This window comes from Phaeoacremonium minimum (genome assembly GCF_000392275.1).
Source record: "Phaeoacremonium minimum UCRPA7 unplaced genomic scaffold PA7_03_scaffold_132, whole genome shotgun sequence".
In the NCBI taxonomy this organism is placed as follows: Eukaryota; Fungi; Ascomycota; class Sordariomycetes; order Togniniales; family Togniniaceae; genus Phaeoacremonium; species Phaeoacremonium minimum.
In genome coordinates, this window is record NW_006921039.1 from 99,136 (window position 1) to 117,702 (window position 18,567).

General features: G+C 53.3%; 4 protein-coding genes across 4 annotated transcripts; 3 read left to right on the top strand and 1 right to left on the bottom strand.

Annotated features, from left to right (window-relative positions):
- Positions 1 to 2,208: 2,208 nt before the first annotated feature.
- Positions 2,209 to 6,635, top strand: UCRPA7_1782 (putative transcription elongation factor spt6 protein; the record flags this gene model as incomplete). The annotated part of the gene is made up of 4 exons (XM_007914361.1): positions 2,209 to 2,382; positions 2,452 to 2,640; positions 2,695 to 6,322; positions 6,376 to 6,635. 4 exons carry the CDS (start codon positions 2,209 to 2,211, stop codon positions 6,633 to 6,635), a joined length of 4,251 nt encoding a protein of 1,416 aa, XP_007912552.1.
- A 2,674-nt stretch (positions 6,636 to 9,309) lies between these two features.
- UCRPA7_1783 (putative oxysterol binding protein) lies at positions 9,310 to 10,788 on the top strand (the record flags this gene model as incomplete). Its single annotated transcript, XM_007914362.1, has 1 exon — positions 9,310 to 10,788. The coding sequence occupies one exon, from the start codon at positions 9,310 to 9,312 to the stop codon at positions 10,786 to 10,788; it is 1,479 nt and encodes a 492-aa protein (XP_007912553.1).
- Positions 10,789 to 11,409: 621 nt separating this feature from the next.
- On the top strand, positions 11,410 to 13,572 carry UCRPA7_1784 (putative pentatricopeptide repeat domain-containing protein; the record flags this gene model as incomplete). Its single annotated transcript, XM_007914363.1, has 1 exon — positions 11,410 to 13,572. The coding sequence occupies one exon, from the start codon at positions 11,410 to 11,412 to the stop codon at positions 13,570 to 13,572; it is 2,163 nt and encodes a 720-aa protein (XP_007912554.1).
- Positions 13,573 to 14,500: 928 nt separating this feature from the next.
- On the bottom strand, positions 14,501 to 16,504 carry UCRPA7_1785 (putative protein phosphatase 2c ptc2 protein; the record flags this gene model as incomplete). The annotated part of the gene is made up of 7 exons (XM_007914364.1): positions 14,501 to 14,922; positions 15,003 to 15,263; positions 15,320 to 15,526; positions 15,590 to 15,674; positions 15,731 to 15,804; positions 15,871 to 16,180; positions 16,469 to 16,504. The coding sequence occupies 7 exons, from the start codon at positions 16,502 to 16,504 to the stop codon at positions 14,501 to 14,503; spliced, it is 1,395 nt and encodes a 464-aa protein (XP_007912555.1).
- Positions 16,505 to 18,567: the final 2,063 nt, after the last annotated feature.

Sequence of the window (18,567 nt, forward strand, 5' to 3'; positions counted from 1 at the left end):
GCCACGTAAAGTTGCTGGCGATACCGACTAGTCGTTCCACTCCAAAACGGCGGGGTCGCAACAGCACAAGACAGAAAATTCCAGTCCGCACGAGGTGTGCCTGGGTAGCAGGAAACGGGACGTAGAGAAGCTGGCCGTAGGGGGTTTCGTATCGAGAGAAAAATTTGGAGGTCAGCTTTCCCTTTAGGGAGGAGTGTGCAAGTTGACTGATGCCAACAGGGAGCTTGAGGTGGGGTTGTTTGCGATATACTGTAGAGTCCACCGACTATCCGGGGGTTGGGGGACGGGTTGACGGAGCAAACGACAAAAGGGCCCAGAACAAAGAGGGGCCGTTGGCGGTGGTGACAGCTAAGAGACCTACTCAGAGTACTTTGGGCTCCTTAACTATTCCAAAATACCTCTTCACTTGGGCAGGGTCCGATGGCCGAGGTGAGGTGATTAGGCACAAAATAGACCAGACTGACCGCAATGCGCAAATCGTCACAAAAGATGCGCGAGCGACGCGGATCGGTCTTGAATCAATAGCAGGGTTTTCTCTTAAATCAGGATCCGTCTCCCACTCCCCCCTTGCGTACCTTGACAATGCAGTAACAAGGCGTGGCTTGCGAAACAATCGAACGGTTTGGCCCGCTTGTCTTTGATGGTGGGGATTCAGGTTGTTGCAGGTCGGCTCAGGCGCGTTTTGGATCTCGGGAGGGGCAGCCAGGGTGCTTGCTGCTGCTGCTCAGCGCGAAGCGGCAGCGTCAAGAAAAAGGGTGTGCCCCCTGGTCTTATCTCGATCCTCTTCGATCGTCAACGTTGGGATTTTGCAAGAAGGGTCCGAAATCTGATTAGCCAAGGCTTTGTCCCGGTTTTTCTGAAGAAGTACGTGGTCTATATAGCTCAAGCTCGCCAGGCTGCCAGCATTTTCCAAGGTACCTAGGTAGGTCATTGCGCATTCAACGAAAAGGGGCAGCTTTGATCACAACCTCACAGCTAGAAGACCCCTATTGGCATCCCAGTAGATTGCCATGTACCAAGGCGCCGTAGCAACAAACCGAAATCGCAAACTCATCAGTACCAAAACGGAGCTGGCGTCTCATCTTGGGCTACCAGCCGTCATTGGCTGCCCAGTTCGGTGCCTTGGCTTGCCAGTGGGAACTGGATGGCTCCCAGCGGCCCATCGAGCAACCTAGCTGGCTGCCCAAGCGCGGAGCCTGCTGGGTCACTTCTCAGTTGGCAAATATCACTCGTAAATATCCAATTGCGGACCAGTTATAGAGCCAGGCCATGCAGCATCAAGATGGAAGCCACCTAGCTATAGTTGCATAGGCTGACTGACTAAGGATTTGACACAAGTATGTCATTCTGCATTACTCCTCTGCCAGGGAAATAAACATAAGTTCATTAAGGGTATTATGGCCTTTCAAGAAGGCAGTTACCGCCTTTTGAAGTTGGTGGAGCTACAGTAGCAAGCAGAATCTTCGATACCGCAAATAAGTATCTGGCCACTTCTGGTTCAGTCTGATTGTCGTTAACGTTTATCACCTTGGTGGAGGAGTAACATAGGATAGATATAGGATAGATCTGGATGAGGTAGGGCTCAAGGGATGAATATGATGGCGGCAGCAATTTCCATCATTGCTATGGGGCCCGTCTAGACCTCCTTGACTACAAATGGATCAGAGAATCTTCCTATCTAGAGTTGAAATGTGACGCAGTTGCTTGTAAGAGATGATTCACTTGATAGCAACTTCCTGCTTCCGGTATAACGTGCTTGTAAAGAACAAAGGGAAGAAATGCTACAGTAAATATCATCAATTATTCATACTGTAACAAAGCGCCGATAGGACACCTCTTCAAGACGGTGTGAAAACAGTGCCAGTAGCAGCCACACTTCCAGCGACGTGCACGGGCCTTTGGTGGACAAGGCACGAGGCTGAAATTGATCGGCGGCGCGCGTTGCACTTCGTGGTTTCTGTACTCAAAAAATCCAACCCCAAGCTTCGGAACCTCAGCCTCAGGCCGAAGCTCCGCCTAAAACAACCCGACCTCGGTGGCTTCAATATCCAATCCACATCTCACCTTGGCCATCGCCTTCCCATTCGCGATCAATCAAGTCCTGCGCACCTTGGCGATCACTCCTACAGAGCTCACAAAGCACTGTACTGCCAAGGCGCATTCCTGAACAAAGGCAGCTGCTTGTTGCGAAGATAAACAGGCAGCATCATGAGTGGAACCACTAGAGATTTGCTCGACCTCGACGCCGAGCTCGACGATGAGGAAGATGACGAGTCCTTCGATGAAGAGACCGGCGACTCTCGCAGGAGGGAGCGTCCCAATCGGATGGACGATTCGAGCGAGGAGGAGGAAGACGATGATGACGAAGAGGAAGCTAGAAAGGTGAGTCCATAGCTCTCAAGCCCCATCCTACACTACAATCGAATAATGACTCACATCACGAGGGAGCAGGTCCGTGAAGGATTCATCGTTGACGAGGATGAGGAAGAGGACGAGGCCGAGAACTCGGATGAGCGCGAGCGAAGGAAGCGTCGCAAGCGTCGCCGCGCCGAACGCGAGGAGGAGGCACAACTTGACGAGGAGGATCTCGATCTGATTGGTGAAGCTCATCCCGATTGGGAGCGCAAGCAAGCACAACAGGTATGTTGGCGACTTCGGCTACCTCACGAACCTGCTACTAACTCGAATCACCAGACCAAGTTCAAGCGCCTCAAGCGTGGCCACCGTGATGAGGACGATCGACCGACCGAGCGCCGTACCCTCCAGGAGATCTTCTCTGATGACGAAGAGGAAGGCGATGAGCGTCCCTACGGACGGCCCAGCCACCGAGCCCAAGCTGACGAGTTTGATGATTTCATCGAAGAAGACTTTCCCGAGGATGAGGATGAACGTATCAGACATCAAGAGGATCTCGAGGTCGCCCGTCCACGCGACAAAGGACTTGTCGGTAGCGTCGTTGATACTACCGGGCTCGATAAAGATGCGCTTGAAGACATGGAGGCCATCTTCGGCAATGGCGAGGACTACGAGTGGGCACTACAAATGGAAGATGAAGAGGAAGACCGTGAACGTGAAGAACAAGTCATAGAGCTCAAGGATGTCTTCGAACCGTCGCAGCTTTCGGAGAAGCTACTGACTGATGAAGACAACGAAATCCGCTTTACGGATGAGCCCGAGCGCTTCCAATTGGATCGCAAACCTTTCAAAGATCTTCAGCTCTCGGCAGAACAGTTTAAGGAGGAGGCCCGGTGGATTACGAGTCTGATTTGGCCCCGTAAACAGCTCGCTTCTGATCTTCATGCTCCTTTCACGAAGGCTATTGGCAAGGTGCTCGAGTTCTTCATCATAGATGATGTTGAAGTCCCCTTCGTCTTTCAGCATAGAAAGGATTATCTCATTCATGCGAAAAAGACAAGAAATCCAGATCGAGACCGGGACGACCCGGATGCCCCTGAGTTCATTGTCAACGCGGAGAAGCTTTTGACTCAGGATGACCTGTGGCGTATCCTTGAACTTGATATAAAGTTCCGCGGTCTGGTTGAAAAGCGAAACGCTTTGGAGAGAATGCGCCAGAATCTCGAGTCTATTGATATCCGAGATGATCTTCTGGAGGAGATGCTCCCTCAAGCAGCTACCATGGAAGAATTACAGGATCTGCAAGACTATGCCAATTTCCGATACGCCGCCCAGCTCAAGGATATTGCTGCCATGGGCGGTGCAGCGAAGGAGATAAAACGCCCTGGCGCAAAGTCCTCTCTATTCGAACGGATTCGCAAGGGCAAGGTGTATAACTTCGTTCGAGCGTATGGTATCACGCCAGAGCGCCTCGCACAGAATGCCCTGCGCGAAGGCAAGAAGGTCTCGGCCGATGATGATTCACGTCTTCCAATCGATCTTGCCGACAGCTTAACTGACAGCGATTTCCCGACTGGGGATTCCGTTATTGGCGCCGCCCGTCAGATGTATGCGGAGGAGCTGTTTGCCAGCCCCAAGATGCGAAAGCACTTCCGAGTTCACTACTACAACATGGGCTGGATCAGCTGTCGCCGTACGGACAAGGGCCTTCGAAAGATCGATGAGGCTCATCCTTACTATGAGATTAAGTACCTCATAAACCAGACGATTCCTGATCTGGCTCGCCGGCCCGACATCTTCCTCAAGATGATGAAAGCAGAAGAGGAGGGTCTCGTTGAGGTCAAACTGACTCTGCAGAATGAGCGGGATTTTCGACGTCAGCTTTACAATGAGTTTGCTTCCGAAAACTACAGTGACCTTGCCGATGCTTGGAACCTAGAGCGGCAAAAGGTGCTGGACGCCGCCTTCTTAAAGCTAGAGAAGGTCGTCACCAAAGGTGTTAAGGATTCACTCCGAACTTCCTGTCAGGAAGAACTCCTCAGAGCATGTAGAGAGGAATATTCCAAGCGTCTAGACCAGGCGCCCTATAAGCCGAAGGGCATGGTTCTCGGCACTACTCCTCGTGTACTTTCATTGTCCAATGGAATGGGCGACCCGAATCGTGACCCAATTTGCTGGGCTTGGGTTGAAGAAGACGGCCGAGTTTTGGAGCAAGGCAAATTTGGCAATTTGGCACGAGATGAGGCTCAGCGAGAGGCATTTGTCGAACTTGTGAAGCGGCGCAGACCCGATGTCATCGGTGTCAGCGGCTTCTCGGCCGATAGCAACAAATTGGTCAAAGATTTGGAAAATCTCGTCAACGAGAAGGGTCTCATGGGTCCTGAATACGATGACCCTGATACCGGCGAATACCGCAGCGATCTCTTAGAAGTGGTGATCGTCAACGATGAGGTGGCCAGGCTTTATCAGAACAGTCCACGGGCCGTTGCCGACCACCCTTCTCTTGCTCCTCTGACTAGATACTGTGTGGCTCTGGCAAGATATCTGCAGAATCCCATGAAGGAATATGCGGCTCTTGGAAAGGACATTACGACTCTGTCTTTCCATGCTTGCCAGCAACTCCTACCTCAGGACAAACTTGCAAAGCACCTAGAGACAGCGATGGTGGACATGGTCAACCTCTGTGGTGTTGACATTAACGAAGCCGTCAGCGACTCTTACACTGCCAATCTACTGCCATACATTGCTGGTTTGGGACCACGCAAGGCCACGGCTGTCATCAAGGGCATCAATGTCAACGGTGGAGTTGTCAACTCCAGAGATGAGCTTGTTGGAGATCCGGATAGTGGAAAGGTGCCCGTGGTGGGGCCCAGAGTCTGGAATAATTGCGCCAGTTTCTTATTCATCGAGTACGATGCGACAAACCCCTCCTCAGATCCGCTGGACAACACTCGTGTGCATCCAGAAGACTACGAACTTGGTCGCAAGATGGCTGCCGATGCACTTGAGCTTGATGAGGAAGACGTCAAGGCCGAGACTGACGAGAATGGCCCTGGAGCCATCGTTCGCAAGCTGTTCAAAGAAGATGAGCAGGAAAAGGTCAATGAACTCATCCTCGAGGAGTATGCGGAGCAGTTGGAAACTCAGTGGAGTCAACGTAAGCGAGCAACTCTCGAGACGATCAGAGCCGAGTTGCAAGCACCATATGAAGAATTGCGGCGCAATTACTCTCCTCTCGGGGCAGAAGAGGTTTTCACCATGTTCACTGGCGAGACGAAGGATTCATTAGCTGAAGGCATGATCATTGCTGTCAATGTTCGTGTCGTCAAGGATGATTTTGCAATCGTGAAGCTGGACTGCGGCATAGAAGGTCGTATCGAGGCCCACGAGGTGTCATACCGCACGTCTATCAAAGAGATTCTCCATGTTGGACAGACGGTGCAGGCTAAACTGATTGAAATCAGCCGAAAGGATTTCCTTGGTAAGCTGTCCATGAGGGAAGATGTTCTTCGACGGCCGTACAGAAAGCATCTTGATCATGACCGCAGCAACTGGGACTTCCCACTGGAGGACCAAGATAAGGAAGAGCTCAAGGAGAAGGACAAGATCACCGGACGTACGCAGAGGGTTATCAAACATCCCATGTTCAAACCGTTCAACTCAGTCCAAGCTGAAGAGTACCTCGGATCACAGCCATCCGGTGAAGTCGTCATTCGACCTTCTTCAAAGGGCAACGACCATCTTACTATCACCTGGAAGGTCGCAGATGGTGTCTACCAACACATCGATGTGCTTGAACTGCAAAAGGACAATGAATTCTCCGTTGGCCGGACTCTACGTATCGGTGGCAAGTACACTTACACCGATCTGGACGAGTTGATCGTCGAACATGTCAAGGCAATGGCAAGAAAGGTGGATGAACTCATGCAACATGAGAAGTTCCAGAAGGGCTCCAGAACCGACCTGGGTAAGTAATCCTTACAATCTCGAATATGGCCGGGTGACTGATTAGATTTGCAGAAAAATGGCTTACCACCTACATGGATGCCAACCCCAACCGCTCAACATATGCCTTCTGCATTGACGCAAAGCACCCGGGGTATTTCTGGCTGTTATTCAAAGCCAACCGGACTTCCCGCGTCAATGGCTGGCCAGTGCGTATCATCCCAGGCGCGTACGAGTTGATGAAGAGCCAGTATCCCGATATGCGGGCTCTCACCAACGGCTTCAAGCTCCGCTACCAGAGCGAGCTGGTCAAGATGCAGACGAACGGAAGATGATTCTAAACGGAGATTGCAATAATTGCTCTTGCTGTACCATATACATGTAGTAGATAGGGCCAAACGGCAGTTCTTTTGGAGAATGGACCTCTCGGCAGCGGCAGATTGATGGAGAGCAGCCGATGGCCTTTCTGGCCTGCGGAACGGGGAAAATCATATGCATAGAGACGACAAGGTAGACGAAAATCTTAAAGCATCTTCACTGATCATTATGGATCCTGGAGCCATTCTACGTGACATTGATGGCTTGCTTGACGGAGGTCAGCAAATTTTGTCACGAGTGATGAGTCTTGGGTCAAGTCGCTCAGTTGCTGATGCTTGACCAAAAATATGCCTTCAGGTCATCCCAAGAACCCGTGCGGCGGAACTTAGCGGAGGCGAGAAGCTCTAGAAATAGATCCAGCTAAGCTTACAAGAGACATATCTGCATGACGATGGCTTCCATAGCAGCCGAGCGAGACGATTAAGGCCCGTAAATAAGTCGTCTTGGCATTACTACCCTGCTGCTGTAGGCGGGTCACAGGCCGGTAAGGCTGGGCGGTTTAGGCCCTCTGGCTGTTCGTGTAGCTATCAGCTGGCGCGCGGGGGCGTGGACAGGACGGAACCCCGGTGACAGCGAGTGCCCGGAGCAGCCGCGGCTGAGAACCTTGGAAAGGACACCTGCATATTTACATTGATGCTGCCTTAGAACCCTCACTGTGCCTTATTATTGCCGCTGTTCGGAACGACTGCCCAGATTCAAGGAAGGGCTACATCTCCCTCTACAAGCAGCGTGTTTGCGCGTTGGACACTCTTTTGTGGCTGGGCAACGAGCGCAGTCCAGGTCCCTTTTCACTAACAGGTAATTGCGACACGCTGCCCGAATACGTGGCCCGGACGAATCCCTTGCAAGGCCCGTTTACCAGGGTCCACGCTTCCGCCTCGATTCCAGTTTCGCGACGATTACACAACCTCGGACGATGGGACTTGCTGACTACTGAGGTGCCCTACGTTCTCCGATCCTCAATTCCACAATTCTGACGCAGGACCGGCACCATGGCGGGCATCGAGCAGTTGGAGATACACAGCAAGGTACAGTGCTACCAATCCCTCCCCGGAAGCTGTCACCCCTTGGTTTTGGAACTTCTGCGCGATGAATCATGGTTGGGGCAAGCTGCTGACTGCGCGAGTGTCTATATAGTCCTACATGCTACGCTGGGTCAAGGTTGACGATGGCCATACTCTGTCCTGGAGCGTCCAGCCTCACAAGAAATCTATGTACGTTCTTCCCTCTCCATGCGTAGCATGACGCGGCACTGACGTGCGCTCTAGCAACTTCGGCATCGTGAAGCACCCGGGTAGCGGTAGCACCAACCTCACAACGAACCAGATAAATGATGGATCGACCGATCAAGTCGAGGGCACGGGCGAAGTCAAGACGGGCCTCTTCACAAAGAAGGATAGCAGTAGTAGCAGTACGGCGCAGGAGCAACTATCGAAGAAAGGCTTCATAATAGTGAAATGGCATGGGAAGTGCGAGGCCGACAAGGTGTCCATGGGGACGTATGACGTCCAGCCGGGCCAGGGCGGCATGTTCGGCCTGATATTTGACAACACTTTCTCGAAGCAGATCTCCAAGACCGCCACATTCGTCCTCTTAACCTATCCGACCGGCGCACCACCTCAGACTGCTCACCACCTCCCGAACCTTCAAGCTGGACCGAACGCGAGCACGAGCAGAACGAGCCTGGGGAAGCATAGCAGCCCCCGGTTAGGCGCAACGGCAGCGGAGTCGGTAGACAGTCTTCACAGTCATCCGGCTGGTGGGAAAGCCGGTTCCGTGGCGGGGCGCAGTGAGGCCAGTTCCTCGACAAACTACCACGTAGGTAGTTTGTTGAAGAGACGACGGAAGAGAGGACAGGGCTACGCGCGTAGATACTTCTCCTTGGACTATGCGACATGCACTCTCTCATACTTTCACAATCGCAACTCCTCCGCGCTCAGGGGTGCCATTCCTCTAAGTCTGGCAGCCGTGGCTGCAGACGAAAGGCGACGAGAAATCACCATTGATTCCGGTGCGGAAATATGGCATCTCAAAGCGTCCAACGATAAGGAGTTCACCGAGTGGGCGCGTGCTCTCGAAAGATCAAGCCGGATAGCTCGGGGCCTCGAATTCATAAAAGAGCCTTCCATTGTGAAACGACAGGTCACACGCTCTTTCCTAGCGCCCCCGAACACCCAGCAAGAGGAAAACCGGGAATGGGAGCAGGTCGAGAACCTTGTCAGTAGGGTGGTTGGCACACGGGATGCGCTGCGCCGTATGGTTAAGGACATGGCTGCGCAAAAGCATGCACACCCTCACACATCCTACCTGTCTCCTGGAACTCCTGCCATGTCAGATGAGTCGTCTGATTACTTCACTCCCGTGGCAGAACGACGGCCATTCTGGAAACGGAAATCGAGCGCATCCCTGACGCCACAAGCATTGAGTCCCTCCTTGTCATCTGCCTTGGCAGTCCCAACGCCGAGCACTGTTACCACTATTAGTTCAAATGGACCAAGGGATAAGAGGAAATCAAGGGGCGCCATTGAGGAGGAACGGACTACCCATGACCACTGCTCGGCCCTGCTGAACGATCTAGATGCAGTAGTGACCGAGTTCACAGCACTGCTAGCCAACAGCAAAAGGAGACGCATGCCCGTTGCCGGATCGGCCACTTCGCGGAAGAGTTACGAGTCGACGTCAACTACTGAGGAGTTCTTCGATGCCGAGGCAGGCGAAGGCCTTGATCGATCACAATTACTCGTCATTGATCACCACAGCGAAGAAGAAACTCCAGTCTCAGATGTGGACGAAGCATCCATTCATGATAACTCGTCAGTCTCTTCTGTTGAAGACGATGAAGACGGTAGCGGAGCGGACGCTGCAAACAACCTCTATCCGCCAAAACCGAAATCCTTGGCTCCTCTGCCCATCACTAACGACATCTCACGACGCACCACTATCCCCCCTGCTACGGTGCTTCCTCCTAGTCTGATCGCGTTCGTGCGCAAGAATGTGGGTAAAGATCTGTCTACTATCAGTATGCCAGTATCAGCAAACGAGCCAACATCGCTTCTTCAAAGAGTGGCAGAACAGCTCGAATATGCGCACCTGTTAGACTCTGCTACAAAGCAGAAGCAGGCAAGCCGTCGTCTTCTCTATGTAGCGGCGTTCGCCGTTTCTCAGTTCAGTGGCGGACGCGCCAAGGAACGAGCGATTCGCAAGCCTTTCAACCCACTGTTAGGCGAGACCTTTGAGCTTCTACGAAGCGAGACAGAAGTCCCGGGTGGCATGCGTCTCCTTGTTGAGAAGGTATCACACCGCCCCGTGCGGCTTGCCATCCAGGCCGATTCTGCATCTTGGTCGTTTGCACAGTCGCCTTGCCCTATGCAGAAGTTCTGGGGCAAGAGCGCAGAGCTCACGACGGATGGCCGGGTGCGCGTCTCGCTGAGGTTACCGGATGGTACCGAGGAGCGATATAGCTGGACTATTGCCACGGTTTTCCTCCGCAACGTGGTAATGGGTGAGAAATATGTAGAGCCTGTGGGAACCATGTACGTCAACAATGATAGCTCGGGAGCCAAGGCTGCCATTGAGTTTCGCTCCAAGGGCATGTTTGGTGGCCGAGGGGAGGACGTCCAAGTCGACGCGATCGGACCTGACGGCTCCTCCGCTGGGCTGTCACTAACTGGCACATGGACAAACTCGTTGAGACTCGTTGAGAAAGGCTCATCATCCGGCGATGAGATCTGGCGCGTCGGCAAGCTAGTCGAGAACGCTGCCGACGTATACGGCATGACGACTTTTGCTGTGATGCTGAACGAGATCACTGAACTAGAGAAGGGCAAGCTTCCGCCGACCGATACGCGCTTACGCCCGGACCAGCGCCTCGCTGAGGCGGGCAAGCTGGACGAGGCTGAAGAGTGGAAGAAGCGTCTGGAGGAGGCACAGCGGCATCGACGGCGGATCATGGAGGAGAAAGGCGAGGAACACCGCCCACGCTGGTTCGTAAAGGTCGGCACAAGCCCGGACGGCGAAGAGGTTTGGCGCTTGAAGGGTGGGAAAGAAGGTTACTGGGAGGAGCGCGCCCGCGGCCAATGGAACGGCATAGAGGAGATCTTCGCCGATTAGTGGAATAGTTCAGCTTGTTTGTTTGTTTGCCATATAGACGGTATAGCGAGGCTCGTTTGCTTCAAGAGGAGTTGGCAGTATCGCACACTTGCATACAGGAAAAGTTCAGTAACATAGAGGCTACTGTTTGCAGGGAGGTTAGGCTACCTTTGAATACAACATTTACTTTGTTGCTTCATCCAATTTATCTTTCCTACCCCAGTCTGCACTGCCAAAGCCAATTACAAGAGTGTTATAAAATTCAAGACAATTGTTCCAGCAATATAGCCGCTGTATGAACCAGGGGGAAAGGGGCGTAGGTGCGAAAAGAAGAAATCACTGTGAAGGCGCACTGTGCTTATCGATAACAAAAATGTCGTCTCTTCAGAACGTCGAAATCTCGACCAGTCGGCCGCTCAACTTTGCGCCGAACTTTGAAAGCCTGTGCTTACACAAAAGGCACCTTAAGACACCGACGACAGCGCAATGTACAGCTCATAGCAAATGTCCCTGGGAATCAAGCTGTCATGGAGAGCCCGTTCGATATCGATTGGGCTCTCCTTGATTCCCAGGGAGCTCTTCCTCCATTCCGCTCATCCACACTCAATTCTACGCACCATACCATCAGCCCGGCTCTATTCAATGGCAGAAGGTGAGGAAGCGCCTTCAGTTCCCGGTTCGTCTCGAGAGCGATCAGCCAGAATTCGAAAGGTGGACTCGAGTATCTCAGATGAGGATGCAGCCGACGCCGCGGTCCTTCGCCTCGGCCAGAGCAAGTCCGTCCTGGTTGAGCCCTCCTACATGTATCCCAGCAAGGCCGAGACGGACCGCAGCCAGCGGCGGCACCACCAGAGCGTCACGCAGCAGATGCGCCTAGAGCAAAACCGTGTTCGGCAACGCAAACCGCTGCCCGATTGGCGTGTCATCCTCCAGCAGCTAACGGCATGGACCCCCGAGCGGTCCGACGATTGGCAAGCCGACGCCGTCAAGATCATCCTGCCCAAGGAGACTGCAAGCGAGATGCTGTCCGGTGTCGATAATAACATATGGGCAATCAGGCGTCGGACAGGTTGTGCAATGAAGCTCTTCCAGAACGATGGGGAGGATGGCTCGTCTTCAGTCGTTCTCTCCGGCTCTGAAGTGTCGCTGAACAAGGCTGCGGAGGAGATTCTGCGTGTGGCTAAGAAGGCTACTATAATACGACTACCTCAAACACCAGAGAAAGCCGACCAGGATATGGACGAGAAGGACGGACCTACAAGCCACGTCGCATCGAAGAGCAAGGCTGTTATCAATGCTCCCTGGCGGGAAAATGGGCATCTTACACGCCCATATACCCTGAAAGGAAGTGTGAATGACATTGCAAAACCCTCAGAATGGACGAAGGAGTCGTTCGAGATGTATGTTTCAGCATTAGTGAACGCCCGTGTTCCAAATCATCTACTATCGAAAGCCTACCCCTACGGTGGGTCACACGACAAGACCGTTATTTCCCTCCTGCACACCGTCTTCAATGACGATGCTACACGCTCTGCCCTCTCCACCTCCGCTTTCAAGCTGGCCCTCGCATTCATGTGCCGCAAGGGCCACCCCTACCGGCCCGACGCGCGCGCCCTCTTCGTCCGGATGGAGCAGTTCGGCTTGCGCATGGACACGGAGGTCTTCAATATCCTGCTCCAGTCCACAGTGAAGGTCAAGGACCTGCGAAACTTTGACACGACGATGCGCCTGATGGTCGGCCGGGGCCACGCGCCTGATCTCGCCACGTGGGTCCTCTTCCTGCGCATCATTCACAGCGAGGACGTCAAGCGCTACATTCTGCACGCCATGGCCACCAAGGGTCTGCTGCGCACGCAGTCCGCCCTCCGGCGCGTGGCCAAGGAGCTCGCGCCGCACGACGCCGACCGGGCCGTCGCCCAGGGGAAGGGCCTGCAGGCCTTCATGGCCGACCAGGAGGCGCGCTACGGCGCCGGCTGGCTCACGCGCGACGCAGGCAACCGCATCATGGACGTGCTGGGCCGCTTCGGGCGCTTCGACGACTGCCTCGCCCTGCTGGACATCATGGCGACGGCCGGGCCGGCAGCGCGCCCCGACATCGTGACCCTTAACACGATCCTCACGCACGCCAAGGTCCGCGGCAGCATGCGCGTGGCCGCCGACGCGCTGCGCAAGGTGGAGCAGCTGCAGACTCTCACGGCGCGGTCACGCGTGCTCCCAGATGCGATCACGTACCACCTACTTTTCGAGATGGCGTGGAAACGGCGGTTGCCGCACGCCATCGGCGTCGTGTGGCGGTACGCAGCCCTCGCGCGCCTAACGAGCTACCGCATGCGCCGGCGCGCGTCCCAGCTGCTTGCGGGCGAGCTCTCACCATCTACGATGAAGAAGCTCGGCCCGCTAGCAGGCGAAGACGCCGCAATAGGTGGTGCTCTTGTCGATAGCAAGACGCTGGAAGCGCTCGTCGCGAGCAGCGACGACCGCGACAAGGCCCTACAGAATATGGGCGCTGCGGTCAGCGAGTGGTACCAAGAACAGTATCGTCACTGGGAACCAGACGTAAATCTGGGGACCATGCTCGGTGTTGCCATGGAGCGGGACTTCGAGGCTCTAGAGGGCGGCCGGGATGGGAAGAACAAGGCGGAGGGTTCGGAACTGGTGCAACAAAAGCCATTGACACTACAATTGAGACCAAGAGTGGAAAGGGATGCGCTCCCTGCGCCTTCTCGCCAGCAAAATGTAGGTGGAGAAGGTCATACCCTCAAGATACAGAGGACACCAACGGGGAGCAGACGCCCCCTTATATAGAATAATATGCTCAGGAATCTTCACTTTGTAAACTATCAGGCATCTTGCCGTAGAGAATTGGACTCCGTTCTGTAAGAATCTAGATACAGACTTGATTGGCTCGTCCATGCCACGGAAAAACCTAGGTACACAATATTAGTACGATGGACATACACGTCCCAATATGTATCTATCGTTTCTTCACTCCAAGTTTGAGAATGTTGTGTGGAAATAATGAGGTATACCGGTATATAATGAGCTGCATGCAATCGGGATTCAGAACGTGTTATTTTGTAGCTCTCCTGGGGTTTCGAAAAGGAAATCAAATCAAAAAGGGAGTCCTGATGCACGCCACTCGGCGTCGGCAGAACTCCAGGATATCAATGTCAAGCTTTTGGCGTTGGAAAGGGGGGAGGATTCCATAACCACCACCAGATGAATCATCTTCCGTCTTCACTGTCCATTTGTCCTTACTAACCAACCGTCGTTCCATCTAAAAGGTCTCTGATTCAAAGCATAGGTCTCTGTCTTCGGTTCTGTTCAGGTAGCCAGTAGCAAGCAAATTTGCACACTTTCCGCCTAGATGATGGTGATGAGCTGACTTCTCAGGGCAAATGGGAGAGGATAAGAAAAACAAAAGCTTTCAAATAACTACAGCCCCTTTCTAGTCCCACAATGTGTTCCAAACAACGGCCATCAAACTCATTTGCTTCGTTTCATGATCTCTAGCCCTGAGCCTATCCGAAGCCCCAAAGCTGATGCAATCCCTCTATGCTGTTGCGGGATGCTTTTTGACAAGCTGACAGTAAGGGGTAGAACAAGTCGTGTGCAGTGACACCATACACCCATACGGAGAAAACCATTACTCGTCCCTGTCCTCAGCCATTATCGCCTGAAAGTTGGCACAGAGGCCAATTGAGCCCCCAGACATATCCGTTGTTCATTAGCTTTAAGCCTTCTTTTCCTCAGCTGCCTCTTCGGCAGCCTTTGAATCAGGCTTTGACTCGGATTGGGAAGCGGCGGGCGGCGGGTGCTCCTTTTCGGGCGATACGGCGGCGGCGATTTCGGACGCTTTCGTGGCGAGATCGAGTTTCTCCGGGGTCGTGGGGCTGCCGATGACTTCCTCGTCGCCATCATGGGCAGTAGACGAGCCCTTCGAGACCTGGCTCGCAAGGTCTTTGTCCTCCTCCGCGTTATCGAACATCTCCGTGTCGTCTGAATCGGTTAAAACTTCGGTTCCATCTCCAAGGAAAATAATTCGACCCCTGTACCCACCAATGCCAAAGTTCTTGGACTTGTGGTCCATGTCAACGTCATAGCCGCTGTCACTATCATCGAAGTTATGGTGAACGCCAGGGCCCCGGAATTCAGCTAAATTGGGAAAATCAAGATATCAGCTTCATGCGCCTCTAGAGAAAAGCAAATACAGTCCAGACTTCAAGATTGCGTACCATATTCGGGAGGAGCGCAGGGACCGTCGCCATTGGCAACTCTCCTGGCGATCTCCTCGTACCACTCCTCCTTACTCCGACCTCGCAAGAAACCGACAATGATCATGGTCATATTGTCACAGCCAACGCCCCCGGTCTCCGAGTTCGAAGCAAGACAATTGTCCATCATATTCTCGCAAATCTTGTCTAGGTCTTGCTTAGCTGCAATGCCACGTCGGACAAACTCGACGACTGCCTGGTTCGATTGGCAATCCCAGATACCTAGGAAGCTCATTAGCATGATAAGCCACTGTATCAGCAGACAAGGCGTTACTGACCGTCACAAGCAATGACAAGGAACTCGTCGTCGTCGCCCATGTCATGAATAACTACGTCAGGGTACGCTGTGACAATTTGTTGCTCAGGAGCCAATTCGGCGCTCTTCTTGAACTCGAAGTCGCCGATAGCTCGTGAAAGAGCAAGGTTTCCATTGACTCGTCCAAAGTCGACGAAGCCACCAGCGGCAGTAATTCGTGCCTTCTCACCTAATGGCACACAGTCCTGTCAGTGTAACTGCCTCAAACGAGAAGCGAAGAGGGCTAGCTCACCCTCGTTCTGAGGCTTGTGGTCGAACGACAGAGGCTTTGCGCGACCCTTGACGCCCAGAACACTTCTGGAGTCTCCGGCATTGGCCTGGATATATCAAATTAGAACGAAGTCGCTCTCAACGAGTAAACAGATGAACCAACAATGAAGATCTTCTCGCCCGTGATAAGTCCGACACATGCCGTGCATCCAGAAACCTCCTCCTCGTACTTCGGATCTGTTCAACTCGTCAGTCGCCCGTTGTGGTATTTCCCAGCACACAGAAGGGTATATTCGATCGCACCGTTCAAAATCGCGCGGTCAGTCGCGAGAAAGCCGTCCTTCAAGGCTTGCTCGTAGTTGCCGGCCTTGAAGGTATCCTGCTTCGCAATGATGTTGTGGATATTGTCACCGGCGAAAAGCGCGACTTTGTCACCGCCGTGGCCGTCAAAGACGCCGAAGAAGGAAAGTCTCGATGAATGCTGCTTGGCTGCCTCCTCGTTGGAGGCGAGTAGATCTAGAACTGTAGTGTGCGCATCTTCCATGCTAATCCGCCAGCCTTGCATGGCCGACACGCCATAGATTAACCGGTCGTCTTCGCCATTTGCAGATGCCTAGAGGTAGAAAGCAGATCCGATTAGCGATCTGGAGCAATATTGGGGTATGCGAGCTGCCATAGGGAAGAGGTAGGTCGAGCTCAGGGCGGGGGGACAAGATGAGGCACGCGGGGAACATGGGTCACGCGAAGTCACTATCCAGGTCTCCAGAGGCATCGATCAATTCCTAACCGTTGGCGCAGATAGCCAACATGAAGGCCGAACAATTCAGCGGCAAGCAGTCGCGTGCAGACGGAGAGGGAGGTAGAGCGACCATGGGTATGGAATAGACAAGGCTCGGCTCACCTTTTCGACAACTGGCTCGGAAAGAGTCTGACCCATGGTGATGATGTCAAGGTGTCAGCGCGGACAGTGGCAGCAACAAGGCTACCGAGGAATGGAATTGCTTCGAAGCTGGTGTAAGCTTGTGAGGCAAGGAAAAGTCAAGTGAGTTCAGGAAGGTCGGTAGGTTAGAGAGGAAGAGATTTCTGCTTGGGCGAGGTCGACAATGACGATGGGAGAGTGTGACTTGGGATTGGTCGGTTGGTCGGGAGAGGAAGGTAGGTGTAGGTAGAAACGGTGCCTCGTTGCTTCCTGTTCAGATTTGCTCTGCTAGCGTATTGTGTAGTCTACTATGTAGTGTGGTGTGGTAGATACCTGGTAGTGAGTGACGGATATGGCAGTGTCTTTGGCGCTGGTGCTGGTCCACGGTTGTATGGTCAGCCACCCAGTCAGACAGACGGCAAAGAGAGGGAACGGGCACAGCAGACGAGAAGAGTAGAGCAGAGCAGAGCAGAGCGGGAGAGCGGGGTAGGTAGATAGGTACTCGCTGAACTCGGGAGGGCGAACGGGGCAGGCACACCTCGCTCAGACTGGCGCGCAATTTGCAGTACAGCGCACAGTACTGCATAGTAACAGCAGGCAAGGATTGCTGCACAGGCCAACAGCTGCGTCACCACTGAGCCCTGATATAGCGGGCGCTTAGAGGGGCTTTTAACGAAGACGGTAAAGTAATCAACACATTTGGCATGAGCTCACCACATAAGGCCGCCGGAATGAATGGCAGAGTGCGATGAGGCTCTCCAAGATGCCTGCCTAGGTGTCTACCTAGATGCACTACCATCGGCGAAGAATCTGCCCAGCATGATGATGCAAACTCGGAAAGAGCAAGAAACGAATGTGTTCAAGTGCTACCCTGGAAGGAAGGAAGTGGAATAACTGCGCGCATCTAGACCACGCGCTGATTTCACATAGGTAACCTACAAACGGGTGTACGGGTAGGGAGGGGGATAGGTCCGCATTCTGCAGGCGACAGACAGCCTGCCTGGTCCTACATAGTACTCGTCCCTCACGGTCGTTCCTTCCTTGTTCCAGATCGCCATCCAGAGAGTCATATAGCCCGAGACCCAGTTCAAATCAATTTTGCTCAACATTCAAACGACCTGGAAGTCAACCAGCCAGTCAGCCAGTCAGTCAGTCAGTCAGATCAGTCAGTCAGTCAGATCAGTCAGTCAGGGATTTTGGTCGGGCAGTTTTGCGTGGTCGCGTGCTGGGCCTTAACTGATCTGATGTTAGCTGCACCTATTAAGGCAGGCTAGACCAGGTAGCACTCCCTTAGGCTTGCGCTGCTTTGGTTGGTGCATCGGATCAGCACAGAGGCAATGGATCAGGCCGATTGTGCGGGAGGGCGCAAGATGGCAAATGATGTCGACAGACCGCCCCTCGACTGACGCTGGCCTTCCCTTTGCTTATTGAGCATCAACGATGCTCAACGCACGGACCATGAAACATAGGATGATATCCTCAATGACTGGGCCTCGCTCCTATCGTGCTGCCATTCAGATCCAAACATGCTCGCTGAAACATATAAGAATATCGTCATCAAGTAGTGACTCTCTGGGTCGATTCGGGTGAAGACATGCCAGCGATGGAGTACTCATCTCACGGCGGAACACGGCCATATGAGAAGACCATTTGGGGTCTCCTTCACTGTTAACGACGGCGATACTACTACCAGGGTATATTATGCAAAACAACTAGACTAGCTACAAAGTTCTCATAATCTGATGCTATATCCAAACACCCAACTACCGTATGATGCTCGCAAGATTAAACAAGACTAAATCCCTCTAAATGTAAACAGCGTAATCGTCCTCGTCCCCCCGGCTCGATCCACTCAGACTCAAGCTGTCCCCTCGCCCCTGATGCGTGCTGTAATTCTCCTTTTGTGCATCATGATGGAGCGAACTCTGTGTCGTGTTCCATGTCACAGCATGCCCAATGCCGCTCCTACCAGCAGTATCTCTCTGGCTTGAGGCGGTGCCCAAAGGTTCTCGCCACTTGTTCGGCGAGAGCAGATCTTTACTGCGTCTGTTTCTCCAGTCCTTGGGGAAAGGCGACTCCTC